This window comes from Carcharhinus amblyrhynchos, chromosome 9 (genome assembly GCF_965287045.1).
Source record: "Carcharhinus amblyrhynchos chromosome 9, sCarAmb.v2.hapA, whole genome shotgun sequence".
Lineage (NCBI taxonomy): Eukaryota > Metazoa > Chordata > Chondrichthyes > Carcharhiniformes > Carcharhinidae > Carcharhinus > Carcharhinus amblyrhynchos.
Window position 1 is genome coordinate 18,305,505 of NC_137332.1, and position 17,986 is coordinate 18,323,490.

The following is a 17,986-nucleotide window of genomic DNA, read 5'->3' on the forward strand; positions in this document are numbered from 1 at the left end:
GATCACAAACTGGACTCCCTGCACTGCAGAAGAGACCCATCGTGTTTGTACCCAATCTGACAGAGTATCTCACCCAACAGAACTCCTCGCTCACCTGACAAAGGGGCAGAGCCCTGAAAGCTAGTGGTGTTTGCTACCAAATAAACCTGTTGCACATTAACCTGATGTTGTGAGACTTCTTACTGTGTTTACCCCAGTCCAATGCTGGCATCTCCACATCATGGGATCTTTCACACAGGGTGATACACCACTCTAAGTCCTTTAAGTATGGCGGTGACTTAAAGGTTTGGTCTGGTGTTATAGTGATAGCAACAGCTGTAGTATTTATTATGGAATTGACAGTAACCTGAACCCAAAGTGGCCTATACTGCATAGCCACAAACAGAACAGATAACGAATAGACATTTATCTACCTGCGATTTGTTACTCCATATTGGAACAATGGAATGAAAATAATTTTAATTGTTGCCTGAAATTAATGTGGCACACATGTGGCTATAGAACTTACATTTCTTTTTGATCAATATATATTTAACGCCTGTTGAGGCCACAAGAAAAGCAACCAAAACATTAAGCTTCCTTTCTAAAGAGATGATATTTTGAACTTTTTATTTTATCCGTCCACAGCATGAGTGTTGCCTGTAAGGTCAACATCCCTAAACACACCTGCGAACTCTTATCGAACTTTGCCTAGACCACACTTGGAGTTTTGTGGGCAGTTCTGGTCCCCAGAGAGTGGCTGCAACCACCAGGCAAACTAGGCCTTGGGAGGCAAGATTTGAGGTGGGCTGTCGCGAAGCCAAACCGGAAGCCTGAAATTTTGAAATGATATTATGACTTCATTCTGAATGGGCAGCTGAATTGAGTAGCCGGGGGTTAGGGGATGTCCGAGCTGAGCCACTCAAAAAGGCACGGTGACAATCTCGCGATGCGGGTTAAGGTCTCACGGGAGGTGCGGGAGTAGAGCATGCAAATCTAAGAGGTGCCAGAGGAACATGGTACCCTGGATGTGGCACAGCGGAATGGGACTCAGGAGGCTGAGATCCCAGTGAGGGCTAAGGGCAGGCCATGGATAACAACTATCCATGAGTTTGAGTGAAAGTCGGATCATTATGCCGTATTCCTTTCTGGAAATTAATTGTGGTGGAGTAATGAAAAGGGTTAGGGTAGGTGGTTTGCACATTGGCTGAAAGTTCATAAGGCAAATATTCTTGCACTAGCCTGGGTCTACATATTATAAAACAGATGCTCATTTACTAGAATGGTTGTACCTATCAGGAAATATATTACTGGTTTGAAGTTTATTAGTGTCATCACATCAACACTTACATTATAACACTTTCTTGCGTTAACACTGCAATGAAGTTACTGTGAAAAATCCCTTAGTCACCACACTCTGGCACCTGTTTGGGTACACTGAGGGAGAACTTAGCACCTTACCAGCATGTCTTTTGGCCAGTGAGAGGAAACCCACGCAGACATGGGGAGAATGTGCAGACTCCGCACAGACAGTGACTCAAACCAGGAATCAAACATAAGAACATAAGAATATAAGAAATAGGAGCAGGAGTAGGCCATCTAGCCCTTCGAGCCTGCCCCGCCATTCAATAAGATCATGGCTGATCTGTCGTGGCTCAGTTCCACTTTCCCGCCCTCTCCCCATAACCCTTAATCCCCTCTCTTATCAAGACCCCATCAACCCGCTTCTTAAAAATATTTAGTGAGGCAGCCTCCACCACTTCAACGGGCAGAGAATTCCAGAGATTCACCACCCTTTGAGTGAAGAAGTTCCTCCTCAACTCGTTCTAAACCGCCTCCCCTTTATCTTGAGGCTGTGCCCCCTAGTCCTACTGTCTTTTTTGAGCGGGAAACCCGGGTCCCTGGCGCTGTGAGGCAGCAGCGCTAACCACTGTGCCACCGTGCCATCCCTATATGAATATGTTTTTATCAGTGAATATGCTTTTACCGAATTAGGCAGCATAAGATATTTGGATGCTTCACAACTGTTTTATTGTGATATTATAATTCAATGCAAACATTGGTTTCTCTCCTGGATCTTCTCCCTGTCCAGAAGCAACCCCCTAATGGGGTACTTCCCAGTAGATAGAAGTTTCAATGAGGATCGCCTGCCCCCAATTCACTCTGAGGCAAGATTGGTTTACTCTTAAAGGGACCTGCATTTCTAATATTGTCAAAGACTGAGAACGAGGCTGAGAGCTGTCTTCAAGATTACTGAAGGGTTTGATAGAATAATTATCAAGTTGATGTTTCCATTTGCAGGAAAATATTAGAAGCTGCATATATAAGATATTAATTTAAGATGAGTCATATTAAGAAAGACCAAAGAAGAAAGAAAAGTACAGCACAGGAACAGGCCCTCAATGTCAACAAAATGAAGGAGATTGTCGTTGACTTCAGGAAGCATAGTGGAGAACATGCCTCTGTCTCAATCAATGGGCTGAAATAGAAAGGGTCGAGAGCTTCAAGTTTTTAGGTGTCCAGATCACCAATAACCTGTCCTGGTCCCGCCCCATGCTAACACCATAGTTAAGAAAGCTCACCAACGCCTCTACTTTCTCAGAAGACTAAGGAAATTTGGCATGTCAGCTACAACTCTCACCAACATTGACAAATGCAACGTAGAAAGCATTCTTTCTGGTTGTACCACAGCTTGGTATACTTCTTGCTCTGTCCAAGACCACAAGGAATTACAAAAGGTTGTGAATGTACATAAGAACATAAGAACATAAGAAATAGGAGCAGGAGTAGGCCATCTGGCCCTTCGAGCCTGCCCCGCCATTCAATAAGATCATGGCTGATCTGTCGTGGCTCAGTTCCACTTTCCCGCCCTCTCCCCATAACCCTTAATCCCCTCTCTTATCAAAAACCCATCAACCCGCTTCTTAAAAATATTTAGCGAGGCAGCCTCCACCACTTCAACGGGCAGAGAATTCCAGAGATTCACCACCCTTTGAGTGAAGAAGTTCCTCCTCAACTCCGTTCTGAACTGCCCCCCCTTTATCTTGAGGCTGTGCCCCCTAGTCCTACTGTCTTTTTTGAGCGGGAAGAGTCTTTCCACCTCTATCCTATCCATCCCATTCATCATCTTATACGTCTCAATGAGATCTCCCCTCATTCTTCTAAACTCTAACGAGTACAAGCCTAGTTTATTCAGCCTCTCCTCATAGCTCAACCCCCTCAACTCCGGTATCAGCCTAGTAAACCTCCTCTGCACTCCCTCCAAGGCCAAAATATCCTTGCGCAGGTGCGGCGCCCAAAACTGCACACAGTACTCCAGCTGCGGCCTCACCAATGCCCTATACAGCTGCAGCAAGACCTCCCTACTTTTATATTCAATCCCCCTCGCTATGAAGGCCAGCATCCCATTCGCCTTCCTGACCACCTGCTGCACCTGCAGGCTGGGTTTTTGCGACTCATGCACAAGGACCCCGAGGTCCCTCTGCACCGTCGCCTGCTGCAGTTTTTCGCCACGTAAGTAATAGTCCTTCCTACCATTCTTCCTACCAAAGTGGACCACCTCACACTTGCCAACATTAAATTCCATTTGCCATTTCCTGGCCCAAATGTAGCCAAATCCATCCCACAAACCAGCCTCCCATCCATTGACTCTGTCTACACTTCCCGTTGCAAATCAGCCAGCATAATTAAGTACGTCATGCACCCCGGACATTCTCTCTTCCACCTTGTTTAGTCAGGAAAAAGATACAAATGTTTGCAGTCATGTACCAACCAACTCAAGAACAGCTTCTTCCCTGCTGCTATCAGGCTTTTGAATGGACTTATCTTGCACTAAGTTGATCTTTCTCTACAACCTAGCTCTGATTGTAACACTATGTTCTGCACTCTCTCATTTCCTTCTCTATGAACGGTATGCTTTGTCTGCATAGCTCACAGGAAACAATACTTTTCACTGTATGTTAATACATGTGACAATAATAAATCAAACCAAATACTAAGCAGCAATTAGCATTCTCAATACATCTAACCCTCACTGGAGGAAACCCATGCAGACATTGGGAGAATGTACAAACTCCATACAGCCAATCACCCATGGCCAGAGTTGAACCTGGGTCGCTGGTGCTGTGAAGCAGCAATGCTAACCGCTGCGCCACCATGCCACCCAAGATCCAAGCTGACAAGATAAGGCATTGCACCCCATCTTGATCTTAGCTAAAAGGCCGAGAAGCGATATTCAATTAATCCTTCAATTCCTGTAAATTCCAGACCTTCACACACTACAGCAGTCTTTCACCCAAGAGCAGGGACTGCATCTTGCATGTTGACTGCTTATATTACTAAATTTTGTCTTTATTCTAAGCCCAACTAGGGTTGTTCACTCAAATTTGCCAAGGTTTTTGAAGTGGATTTTGTCAATGTTCTGTATGAAATATTATTAAGGTCAGGGAACAGAGGAATATGGCCTTGTTGGTTAAAGCTATGTTGATTCGCTAGTGATTGGCTGCAGTATTGTCAAGTGGGGAAGGTGGTGGACCCCAATTCCTTGATAAAGGATTAAGGTCACAGCAAGATGGTGCCTAGATGAATATTCTTGTCAAGCTATTGGCTTTGTAAAGTCTGTTTTGTCTCATACTCAAGGACATTTAAGTTTTGAAACATATAAACCACTTCCAATCTAAAACAAATGAAGGATAAAATAATAAATCTTGTTAAATGTGTTTCCATTTTCTGGATTTTGTATACTGCTAATGTTCATTGCCAGAAGTTCTTTGGAAATGATCGTATAATATCTGAAAAAATGAAACTCTGGCTGCAATTCTCCCAAAAATGCTGAATTGATGGGAGAACGGTTCTAAATCCCGACTGTTCTGTCAGTTCAGCTTCTCACCTCAATTTCTGCACTCTGTGCACCGCAGAGATCCCAGTCCTGATGTCATTAAAAACCTTGGGGGGCGGGGGGTCTATTCGTGCTGGAGTTTGACAGTTCTGGAGCTCTGCACATGCACAGAGTTCCCAATATGTCAACCTACTGTTTGCTGCCAGCCCGATTTTGCCTGGGACCCCCCCCCCACAGTGCTGCCCCTACACTCCCCCCATGGCCCAATTGCAGCCCTCACAGCAATTCCTGGGCTGGCCTGGATGTTTTCCTCCCCGCAAGCCCCCAGCAGTGGCAATCCCCCCACCCTCTCACTGTGGCAAACCACCCCCCCACCCAGGGTCACACTCCCCCTGGGATCAGACTCCCTCTTCAGAGGCAGACTCCTCCCCAGAGGTAGCCCTTAGCCCTCCCCCACCCCACTGACTCCCTCGGAGGCAGCCCCACGCCGCCCCCCCCCCCCCCCCCCCCCCCAACTCGTCCCAATCACTGCCCTCTCTCCATCCCAGGCCAATCGTGCCTGCGGTGTGGCAGCGGGACCCCCCACCCCCACTGACCATGCATAGGCCCCACCCACTGTAGGTCCTGCCCCACCCCCTTGGCACTGCCTGGTGGGCAGTGCCAAGATGCCCCATGGGCATTTTGCCAGGAGGCACAGTTTGGCACTGCCAAGGTGCCTATGCCCGGTGGGGGGGCAGCGCCACACCTTGCTGCCCGTCCCCTTGGGGGGGGTGGGTGGGGGGGCCCGGTTGCTCCCCTTTCATTCCGGCGGTGTCTCCCGCTAATTCCCCGAACATGGGGGAACTAGTCTGAACCCTGACGAAATGAAGTATTGTTGTCAGGGTGGGAGATTCAGGTCCTGATGGTTAACTCATGTACGTACTTAAAATAAATACAGAAAAGATTTAAATTACTTACCTGCCTTCCCACTGGTTTCCAGCTTGGCCTGACCAGCGACTGTTCTCCGGCGCAAATCCCTGTTCAAGGCCACAAGCGCGCATCTCTCACTGCGACCCAACAGAAAAGTCACGGGTCGCAATGGGAGAATCGCGGCCTCTGTTTCATTAATCATCACGGTTCTCAGTCATTCGTTATGGAGAAGCATTGATTCAATAGATTCCATTGGCATCCACCATCCATTGTGACAATTAAGACATAAACTGCTACCATAAATTTGTGGGGCTATTGGTTTAAGTTTATTTATTAGTCACAAATAGGCTTACATTAACACTGCAATGAAGTTACTGTGAAAATTGTCTTGTCACCACACTCTGGTGCCTGTTTGGGTACACTGAGGGAGAATTTAGCCTGGTCCATACAAATAACCAACCCATCTTTCAGACTGTGGGAGGAAACCCAGAGGGAACCCACACGGACGCGAGGAGAACATGCAGACTCCACACAGACAGTGACCCACGTAAGGCAGGAGTGCTAACTGCTGTGCCACTGTGCCATCAGGGTCGATCAGCATGGGAAAGATGGCAGAGCCATACCTGAGTTTATAGTCAGTAAGTTGAGCTTGTTGTATTGTTACTGAACATCAAAGTCAAACGTTTTAACAGCAATGATTGATTTCTTCAAGAAAAGAAACAGCTTGCAATTATATCGTGCACATGACCCTTCTTCGAACTAAAGGGGAGGGAAAACATGATTCTATACACGTCGGAACTGGGAGAGATTGCAACAAAAATGTCGTGAAGCCTAAGAACAATGACATATGGCCCGGTGGGAACAGGGAGAGGAAGGGCTTTTGTAAAGGAACAAAAAAAAGTTTAAAAACTGCACCCAAACTGTGTGAAACCAGGTTCTCTGAACCAGTGGAAAACTCACCCCCCTCCCAAAAAATGACTAAGTGCAGGAAGATCGATTTTTCTCACCTGAAATGACACTTGGGCCGAATTCTCCAGCAGCTCACACCACAGAGAGAACAGAGAAATTTGGAGCTCAGCCAAATCTCCATTGACTGCAGCAGGACGGGAAAATCCCACCGGCATGATTGGCCGGAGAATCCCGTGCCGGTCATTTTTTTTGGGTAAATTCTGCTCAGAGTTTCATTTTGTCACAAAACATTAGACTATTTACATCTTCCAAAAATCATAGATCCCTGCAGTGCAGAAAGAGCCTATTCGGCCTATTGACCCTGTACTGACAACAATCCCACCCAATCCCTACCCCTGTAACTCTACATATTTACCCTACTAGTCTTCCTGACACTAGTTTAGCATAGCCAACCAACCTAACCCACACATCTCCGGGCTGTGGGAGGAAACCGGAGCACCCGGAGGAAACCCACGCAGAGACGGGGAGAATGTGCAAACTCCACACAGAATACCCAACACATATCATATCATTGCAACCCTGAACTATCTACCCCGTGTTCTGTGTTTATAGTAAGGTCAACTGCCCTCGGAACACAGCATAAGAAATAAGTAGAATGAGGGGGGGCACAGACTGTGGTCATTATCTGAAGACAAGGGGTTGAATTCACCGCGATCCTAAAACTAATTGGATTTGCATTCCAGTGGGCTACCCAGGAAGCCTTTACTAATTTGGAAAGGCTCTGGCCTTTTAGAAAAATGCAGCTTCAAATCTAGCAACTGAGCGGAAAATAAACGAATTGTAACTTTCTCCCGATCTTCATCCTCAAAAATGCTCGCAGCTCAATAGCACCACTGGTGGCCAAATGGAGCAGTGCATCTGGAGTGGGTCTGAACTTTAGACACTTCCATGTCAGGTAGCCTAAAGCTCCAATGGAAACATTATTGTGGTTATCTCTTTAGTTCCCTTCAAACCACCAACTTTAACGATCTTTGTATATTTTTTTGGCTCATTCATTGGCTTCTTTCACTCCAATATATATTTATCTGCTTTTTCCCCTTAGCCCACTCAGTCATTGGATCTTGGCCCTGGTATCACAATAGCAATGTAACGAGAGTGCTTATCCCTGGGCACTGGATGGCAACCTCGCTCTTCCCTCTGCCCACTGGAAATTTAAGTGGTAAAAGGGCCAGGTGTATAATCTATTTGGTTACTAATGGACGGGCATGTTACATTATGGGTGGAATTTCCCCACCAAAATTTCTAAGAGGATAATCTTACCAAAAAAAAAAATCCAAGTGCTGAATGAGCATGAAAACAGGAGAGAATTGCATCGATTTTTTTTTTTGGGGGGAGCTCCCAGATGCAATTGCACAGCACTTAGAAAAAAAGAGCCCAAATGTGATTCTCGCCAGCAGGGTGAGGGAGTGAACATATTCTTGCCAGGTTGCTGACCTCTAGGGGCACCATTGCACAGGCTCCCAGATCTCCCAGTGCACTGTGTAGACACAGGGTGCACGTCTCCGGTCATTCCCCCGGCACTGCTCCCCTGGCCTGTGCTGATCCAGCCAATGCCAATCTCCAACCGCCGCCCACCCCAGCCCAGCGCCAATCAGGCTGATGCCTATCTCCACCACTCCTGATGCAGAGTATCTTGATGGAGCTCCCCCTTGTCTTCTCCCATCGTGGCCCTGCCCTTGCCATGCCCCCACTCCTTCAGACCTCACCCCAGCACTGCCCACAGCCCAGTTGGCAGTGTGAAGGTTTTCAGTGGGTGCTGCCAGTGTGCCAGGTTGGGGGGTTGGAGCTGCAGGACACCATGCCTCCTAGTGGGAGAACCTTGTGACAATGAGGGCATCCTTCATCGTCTTGCCCTACTGGACCCTTGCAGCTGCCCCTCCTCCATCCTCCAGCTCCTCCTCCGCTTTGTCCTCCACATTCTCCTGGGCCTCCTCCTCAGGAGCTTCACCCCGGGCCTCCTCTTCCTCTTCCAGGATGTCCCCCTGCTGCCGTGCCAAGTTGTGGAGGGCACAGAAGACCACGCTGAAGCGGCACAGGGCTGTACTGGAGTGTGTGCCACCAGAGCAGTGGAATTGCATCTTCAGGAGCTTGGTGCCTCACTCAACAATGAACCGGGTGGCAGCCTGGGCTTCATTATAGCGGCGACGCATCAGTCTGGGGCCTCTGCACTGGCGTCACCAGCTATGACTGCAGTTGGTAGCACTTGTTCCCCATGAGCCATCCTGGCAGCCTGGGGTACTCCTCAAAGATCCCAGGAATGTCTGCCCTCTGCAGGATGCAGATGTCATGCCCGCTGACTGGGTGCTGTGCGCAGGCCTGCATGATGTTCAGAATGCGCTCACACACACAATCTCAACCTTAAGTGAGTGGAACCCCTACCTGTTAATGAAGGGCACCCCTTAATCATACGGGGCCCACAGGGCAATGTGTGTGCCATCTATAGCCCCACACATGGGGCGTCCTGGCAATGGCAGTGAAGCCTACAGCCCGGGCACCCTGTTAGGCCCAGCCCACACTGAAGTGGATATAATTGCCTGCCTGGATGTATAGGCCATTGGTCACTTTACAGAGAGCAAACCGTTTCACAGTGGGTGCAAATCAGATTTTTAGCAGATTTTCCCAGCTTGCTGCACTGATTGCCAGATGATAAAATCATGCCCTACATCATATATTTCTCTCAGTTTGTTACACAAGAGATGACCAAATGTGTTTTGAATCCAGCATTGCAAAGAGCATTGGTTATTCCAGGCGGAATGTGCATTTAAAATTTACGAGTCTGGTCTCCTAGAAACAATCGGCCACAGAACTCCAGTGAAAGTCTGGCAACATTTTCAGTTTTGTACCTTGACGGTGGCACAGTGGGTTAACACTGCTGCCTCACAGCGCCAGGAACCTGCGTTCGATTCCCAGCTTGGGTGACTGTCTGTGTGGAGTCTGCACATTCTCCCCCTGTGTACATGGGTTTTGTCCAGGTGCTCTGATTTCCTCCCACATTACGAAAGACGTGCTGGTTAGGTGCATTGGCCGTGCTAAATACTCCCCCAGTGTACCCGAACACAATTTAACAAGTGTTAGCAGATGCTTGGACTTCATTGCAGTGTTACTTGTGGCACTAATAAATAAAAACAAAACCTTATTTCTGAGCACTCGCCAAAGCCCCGTAATAAATTTCCACCACACACACACACCCCCATACCTAAGGCAGTGTAAGCAAATACCTCTCTCCACCCCCACCGAAAGTTCGCCCACTAGAATTCCTGGGTTGTTCTGAACACAGTTAGCTGACAGCTATGTCTGTGGCATCTGCTAACACTTGTTAAATTGTGTTTTTCTTTTGAATCATGTTTGCTATGGTTCCAAGCAGTTTGATGGATTTGTCTGTCACTCAGCCAGCAGTTGTGGTTTACTTACTTGCGTCTCGAACGTCTTGAAGGAATTTTAAACACAGCTTGAGCAATTAAATGCACAAAGCAGCAAGAATTAATACTTCAGCAGACTGCAGGACCCATGAGTCATCTGCAAGATTTGCCAATTGTGGGTTCACCACTGAATAGCAGAATCCAGTTTCTGATCCACAAGCTCTGATACTTCAAGAGGAGGGAATTCTCCTTGCCCCAGACACATTTCCTTCCTTTACCCACACCACCAAAAACAGAATAACTGCGCGTTTATCTGAATTGCTGTTTTTTTTATTATTCTTTCATGGAGTTGGTGGTGAGCTGCCTTCGCGGATCGCGGCAGTCCATGAGGTGTAGGTACATCCACAGTTCCAAGATTTTGATCCAGTGACAGTGAAGGAATGGCAATATATTTTCAAGTCAGCGTGGGGTGTAGGACCTTACTGTGCACTGCCATGTTTGTTGAATTTCATAGAATCCCTTGGCCCATCCAGTTGGCACCGACACTTCGACAGGACACCTTACCCAGACCCTATCCCCGTAACCCCATGTATTTACCCTGCTAATCCCCCTAACCTACACATCTTGAGACACTAAGGGGCAATTTATCATGGCCAATCCATCTAACCTGCACAACCTTGGAGTGTGGGAGGAAACCGGGGCTCCCGAAGGAAATCCGCACAGACATGGTGAGAACGTGCAAGCTCCACACAGACAATCACCCAGGGCCGGAATCGAACCCAAGTCCCTGGTGCTTTGAGGCAGCACTATTAGCTACTGTGCCACCCTGCCACCTGTTATGTATCTGTTCACACAACAGTGACGACACTGCCAAACTAACTCATTTGGTTTTTGTAACCATTCATGTTGGTGTCACTGGTGAAGTCAAAATCTGTCACCCATTTCTAACCACTGTTGAGAAGTTGGTGGTGTGCAGTCTTCGTGAAAAGCCGCAGTGTGTGTGGCATGAGTAATTGTTTATGCTGTTGTGTGACTTAGAGGGGAAATTTCAGGTGGTGATGGTCATATGCGTCTGCTATGTTTACTCTCCCAGGTATTAGCGGTTAATCAGAAGGTGCTACAGTAGAAACCAAAGGTTACTCTCGAAGTGCTTTCAATTACAGTGGCCTAAAGGGAGCAGAACCTCCTCCCTCCTGAATGACTCACTGTACTCATACAGTGAATATTACATGTATCTCATTTGTACTGAAGCACCTCGGAGTGCAACTTGTTCTACGTAGGTGACCTTTAGAAACATAGAAAGTAAAAGCCCTTTGAGTCTGCTCCTCCATTCATTATGATCATGGCTGATCATCAAATTCAATATCCTGACCCCCCCCCCCCCCCCAACTTGTCCCCATATCCCTTGATCCCTTTAGCCCCAAGAGCTATATCTAATTTCTTTTTGAAACCAGACAACATTTTGGCCTCAACTACATTCTGTGGTGGTCTCTTCAACACATTCATTACTCTCTGGGTGAAGAAATTTCACCTCACCTCCGTTCTAAAAGGTTTACCCCTTATCCTCAAACTCTGACCTCTAGTTCTGGACTCACCCACCATCGGGAACATTCTTTCTGAATGTACCCTGTCTAACCCTGTGAGAATTTTATAAGGTTTTATGAGATCATCTCTTACTCTTCTAAACCTTAAATATCTTTTCTCCAATTGTAAGGACTCTTGTAAAATGTGTGCAATGTTTCTTTGATTGTATTGCAGCATCCCACAGAGTGTTGTTGCTTGCTGTATGTAAAGAACCTGAATACTATTGTTTTTTGCGTGATAGTCATTTTGGAATGTTTGTAATGTTCTTGCAGATTTCTTATAAATAAAGCATGTTTTGGGGAATAAAGGTGACACAGTAGAAGCCTTGGTGAGTTGCTGCAATGCATCTTGGAGATGGTACACACTGCTGACGTGATGTGTTGATGCTGAATGCTTAAGTTAATGGCTGGGTAACCTGTCAAGTGGGCTGTTTTGTCTTGGATGATGTCAAGCTTCCAAAATGTTGTCAAATTCATTCAGGCAAGTGGAGTGTATTCAAACACATCTATGCTTCCTGCTGCCTTGGAAAAGCAGCCAGCATAATCAAGGACCCCACGCACCCTGGATATATACCTTCTTCTGTCGGGATAAAGATATAAAAATCTAAGATCATATACCAACCGATTCAAGAACAGCTTCTTCCCTGCAGACATCAGGCTTTTGAATGGATCTGCCTAATATTAAGTTGATCTTTCTCTACACCCTAACCATTACTGTAGCACTATATTCTGCACTCTCTCCTTTCCTTCTCCCTTATGTACTCAATGAATAGTATGCTTTATCTGTATAGGGCACAAGAAACAATACTTTTCATTGTATGTCAATATATTTGACAATAATAAATTAAAGCAAATCAAATCAAAAACCCCTGACTTGTGCCTTGTCGGTGTAGGGACAGGGGAACTAAGGTGGGAGCTGCTCGTTGCAGAATTCCCAGCTTTTGACCTGCTCCTACAAGCACAGTGGGGCACGATTTTCTGGCCGTGTTCGCCCTAAGACCGGAAAATCCCACCCGAGGCCAAGAGATCTTTGTGTGGTCCGTGTCCTGCCCAACTACAATTCCCGTGGCAGGCGGAATGGGAAAATTCCACCCAGTATTTCTGTGGCTGGTCCAGTTAAATCTCTGGTTAGTTGTGATCCCTCCCCACAGAATGTTGATGGTGAGGACTTCAGCGATGGTAATGCCATTGAATGTTAGTTAGACCATTCCTTGTTGGAGCTGGTCATTGTCTGGCACTTGTGTGGTGCAGATGCCACTTTTCAACCCAAGCCTGACATCCAAAGTTCTTTGACAATGTTTGCTTTGGAAAATAAAAAACAATGTTGCAATTCTGATTGCACTGCAGATAAAATACTTTATAATGTGTTGAGACACAATTCTAGATCATAGAATCCTACAGTGCAGAAGGAGACCATTCAGCCCATCGAGTCTGCACCAACCATGATCCCACCCAGGACCTATCCCCATCATCCCATACATTTACCCTAGCTAGTTTCCCTGATGCTAAGGCGAATCCACCTAACCTGCATATATTTGGAATGTGGGAAGAAACCGGAACACCTGGAGGAAACCCACGCAGACATGGGGAGAATGTGCAAACTCCATACAGACAGTCACCCAAGCCGGGAATTGAACCCGGCTCTGTGGCACTATGAGGCAGCAGTGCTAACCAATGTGCCACCGTGCCGCCCCAATTCTAATTGTTCTTACATCTGGAACCACAAAAAAAATCTTGCTGCTTTGTCCAAAGGGGTAATATCACTTCAATGAACCCCAACTCTTCTGTAGGACTACGGGTTGGCGGGGGTGGGGAGTACAATTGCAGAACTCTTAAGGGGAAATATAATGGTAAGGATAAAACAAATAGTACGTCGAATTATAGAATCATACAGTGCAGACAGAGGCCATTTCGTCCATTGAGTCTGCATTGACCAAAATCCCATCCAGACCCTAAGCCTGTAACCTCATACCTCTACCCCAGCTAGACTCCCTGACACCAAGGAGCAATTTAGCATGGCCAATCCACCTAGTCATGATATAGTGACGCCCAGCCACCTGACGAAGGGGCAGGCTGTCCCGAAAGCTTGCGGTTTTTGCTACAAATAAACCTGTTTGGACTTCAAACTGGTGTTGTGGGGTTTCTTTCTGTTCAATCCCCTTAGCCCACACATCTGTGGATTGTGGGAGGAAACTGGAGCACACAGAGGAAACCCACGCAGACATGGGGAGAATGTGCAAACTCCACACAGATAGTGACCCAAGCCAGGAATGGAACCCTTGTCCCTGGTGCTGTGAGGCAGCAGCGCTAACCACTGTGTCACTGTGCCTCCCAACTGATGATTATAATATAGTCAATTTTAGAACATTATTTGGAGCTTCAGATGTTTTTTGAACAATTGCTTCTTCCTCTTTATTGACAGCGGTTGTTTGTTCTCTCCACCCAGATGTTCATTGCTGGCTATGCTGTGACAGTCGGTTCCGCAGAACGACTCATCTTTGGGTATGACAGCTTTGGGAACATCTGTGGAAAGAAAAACTCTCCCATTAAGGGGGCTTCGCTGTCAGGACAAGACATGACCAGCAGAAAGTAGGTACCTTTTAAAAGATCTACCAGTGCGGACGTACTGTTTATATTTGATGGTGGATTACTCTCTTTTTGCACGTGGTGTTTTACAAACACACAAGAAGGTGGTTGACAAAGGGTTAGCGCTGGCCAATCAAACAACTGAAACTTAAAGAGAAAGCGCTGGAAAATCTCAGCAGGCCTGGCAGCAACTGTAAGGAGAGAAAAGAGCTGACGTTTCGAGTCCAGGTGACCCTTTGTCCAGCATCTGCAGTAATTTGCTTTTATTATTTGAACAGCTAAGACTCGATTGTTTGTCCATGAGTGGGGAATGTGGAAGGTAAGGGTGAATCAGAAAGATTGGCATGTTTTCACTGATAGAAAGTCGGACGTTTTAAGGCAAACTGTTAGTGAGCAAACCAGTGGCATTGGTATCCATGGCTTGCATTTATCTAAAGAAAGCTGCAGCAAAGAGTGTAGCTTGTGAGAAACCCATCACTTCTCATGCCTCTACTCTGGGCATAAGCAGAGACGTGAGGGGTTAGAAAGCATTTATATTTGAAGGGAAGTCACTCCACTTCATCTTTAAGTTTATTTGTTAGTATCACCAGAAGCTTACATTAACACTGCAATGAGGTTACTGTGAAAATCCCTAGTCACCACGCTCCGGCGAATGTTCGGGCACATAGAGGGAGAATTTAGCATGGACAGTGCACCTAACCAGCACGTCTTCCAGACTGTGGGAGGAAACCGGAGCACCCGGGAGATACCCACGCAGACACAGGGAGAATGTGCAGACCCTGCACAGCCAGTGACCCAAGCCAGGAATCGATTTCTTGTCCCTGGCGCTGTGAGGCAGCAGTGCTAACCACTGTGCCACTGTGCTGCCCTTCATGTTCCAGCAAGAACCTAAAAAGATTGTTATCCTAAGAGTTCAGCTCAAAGCTTATTGTCAGCAAATAAGTTAGACCTTTCTTCAGAATATTTGTGGTATTAAAATGTTTTGGTAAAGGGTATTGAGGTAAGAGTGTGCCTATCCATGGTGTAGAGTGAATTGAAATTGCTCTGGTAAAGAGATCTGTTATTGTTGGTATTGCTTTGAAATGATCCATTAATCCTGCAGGCAGTGTAGTTTATCCACAATTTGATATTGTACACCACAGTCCAGGAATGATTCCTATAAGTAAAACCTCTATTTGTGATCCCATTGAGGAATGAACTGGCTTTTTTGGTACCTGTAATAACTCCACAGAGGCGAAAAGCCCCATCACCAAGTTACTTTATTTACATCACGCATCTGTGCACAGTCAGCTCTCCAGTTGCTCCCTGCTGAATGCAGGCTGGGAGTCTGACATACCTGCTTTAAATAGGGAGCATGAGGCTCCCTGATTTAACCATCAATTAAAACCCATCAGATAGTCCATACTCTAGCAAGCCTGGCTGAAGTCATCACAGTACCCTTACCTTTTGCCCTTTTTGGAATGTATCTCGCTTGTGCCTGAATCATTTCTTGCTTAAGATCACCCATCATTCAGTTATTGTTTTTCCTCAGTCTCTGGTTCTATTTTACCTCGGCTAGATGCCTTTTCATCACATTCAAATTAGCCCTATTCCAATTTGGAAGCTCTATATTAGATTGTTCCTTGCTTTTCACCATTAATAATCTAAACCTTATGTAGTGCAATGATCACTCTTACCCAAATGCCCCCCATAGAGATTTACATAAGAACATAAGAAATAGGAGCAGGAGTAGGCCATCCAGCCCTTCGAGCCTGCCCCACCATTCAACAAGATCATGGCTGATCTTAAGTGGATCAGTTCCACTTTCCCGCTTTCTCCCCATAACCCTTAATTCCCCTGTCTATCAGAAACCTATCTACCCATGACTTAAATATATTCAGCGAGGTAGCCTCTACCACTTCAATGGGCAGAGAATTCCAGAGACTCACCACCCTTTGAGTGAAGAAGTTCCTCCTCAACTCTGATCTAAACTGCCCCCCCCTCTTATTTAGTCCATTTTATCCACCTCATCCCAGCACCAGATTCAGCAATGCTTCCTTCCCAGTTGGGTTGAGATCACACTGCTCAAGGAAGTGCTCCTGAACAAAGTTCAAAAATTCTCCATACCCTTTCCTGTAACGTTATCCCAATCGACATTAGTTCCCCAGTGTCGCCACTCCCTAGTTCTTGCACATCATGTATTCCAAGTTCTACAGTCAAGCTTGAACCTACAACCTTCCCACTCCAAGGTACCAGTGCTGCTATTGAGCTCAGCTTACACCACAGTTGATGTTGAGGCAGTTTTTATTTCTGATCACTCCCTCAAACAAAATTTTCCCAGCAGAAGCATTGTTAGTATGCTCAGTCCAGAGAATTGTCGATATTTAAGTGTTATTGATGTGCCTATTGGATAATAACCTTTGTTCCTGAAATTAATCATTATCCACCCTTAGCTTAGGATGAACAAGCTATTGAAGGAGCAGGAGTGAAGAGATTTTAGTGTTGTTGAAAAAAGATATTTTGTCGAATCTTTTCATCTTGCACTCATCGGGACAATTGCAAGAATATCAATGTCAGTGGAAACAGCAACTTTATACTGTTTGAGGAGAGACAGCTGATTAGCTGTCAAGTGGATTTTGATTGGTAGAAGTGTTGTCGTAAAGAATGCACCAGTTAATAGTGACTGACAGTTAACTGCCAAGCATTGTTTGAAAATATAAACCAGGCAGCTTGACTCTGATTTTAAATCAAGGTCTATTGTTGTAGCAACTGGCATTTCTGCAGTCCCCCTCACTAACAAAAGGATGTCTCAAAGGACTTTAAGGGTGAGGCTGGGCAGAAGGTAATATGGACGGAATGGGGAAGGTGAACAAATGTCAAGTTGTGTGCCTCACAAATGGATGGCTGTGAGTGGAATTGATCTTGTGAAGAATAATGAAGATAATAAACCATGAGTCCCTTGAGACTTGCTGAGAATCTATTTCCTTCTCCTGCGGTGAGTTTTTGTGTCCAAGTGAGAGAGACTTGATCCCGAAAAGCAAAATATTTCAGATAATGCCCAAAATAGAAACAAAGCGTTGGGAAGCACCTCAGCGGGTTGGTCAAAATTTGTGAAGAGTTAACTTTGCATTTTGCTGACCTTTCAATGTTCAAGCCATAGAATCACTACAGTGCAGAAGGAGGCCATTCAGCCCAGTGTGTCTGTACCAACTCTCTGACAGAGTTCTTACCCAGGCCCATCCTCTACCCTATCCCCGTAACCCTGCGCATTTACCATGACTAATCATTCTAATTAACACATCTCAGGACACTGCGGGGCAATTTAGCATTGCCAATCTACTTAACCTGCATATCTTTAGCGTGTGGGAGGAAGCACCCAGAGAGAACCCACACAGACATGGGGAGAACGTGCAAACTCCACACAGTCACCCAAGGCCAGAATCGAACCGGGGTCCCTGGCATTTTGTGATAGCAGTGCTGATGACTGTACCTCCATGGTGACTTGGATGGTTAAACCAACTGAGTCGGGAAAATCTCATGTTTGACCACAACTCTAAGTACCCAGCCTAGATGTTAAAAGGGCTGGTACAATCCTGCCCAAACAGGTTGATATCAACCTGCAAATTCTTCCAACACATGCCACTGTCAGGTGGTAGGAGTGGAAGAGATTCCTGATCAGCCATGCGATGGAACGTTGTAGCCTCTACTGTCACGATCCATAGCTCCAGGCTACAACATGCCTGTTGCTACAGCAACTCAGATTTCCCAAGTGATCTGTAGCAATG

The 17,986-nt window shown here is 46.2% G+C and overlaps 1 protein-coding gene across 2 annotated transcripts in view; it reads left to right on the forward strand.

Moving 5' to 3' along the window:
* Positions 1 to 17,986, forward strand: part of LOC145347624 (choline transporter-like protein 3) — a 105,256-nt gene that overhangs the window by 12,182 nt on the left and 75,088 nt on the right. For both annotated transcript variants that reach the window (XM_080195263.1, XM_080195264.1), the window contains exon 3: positions 14,083 to 14,225. In XM_080195263.1, the coding sequence (XP_080051389.1) occupies positions 14,083 to 14,225 (143 nt within the window). The remainder of the gene's footprint in view (positions 1 to 14,082; positions 14,226 to 17,986) is intronic.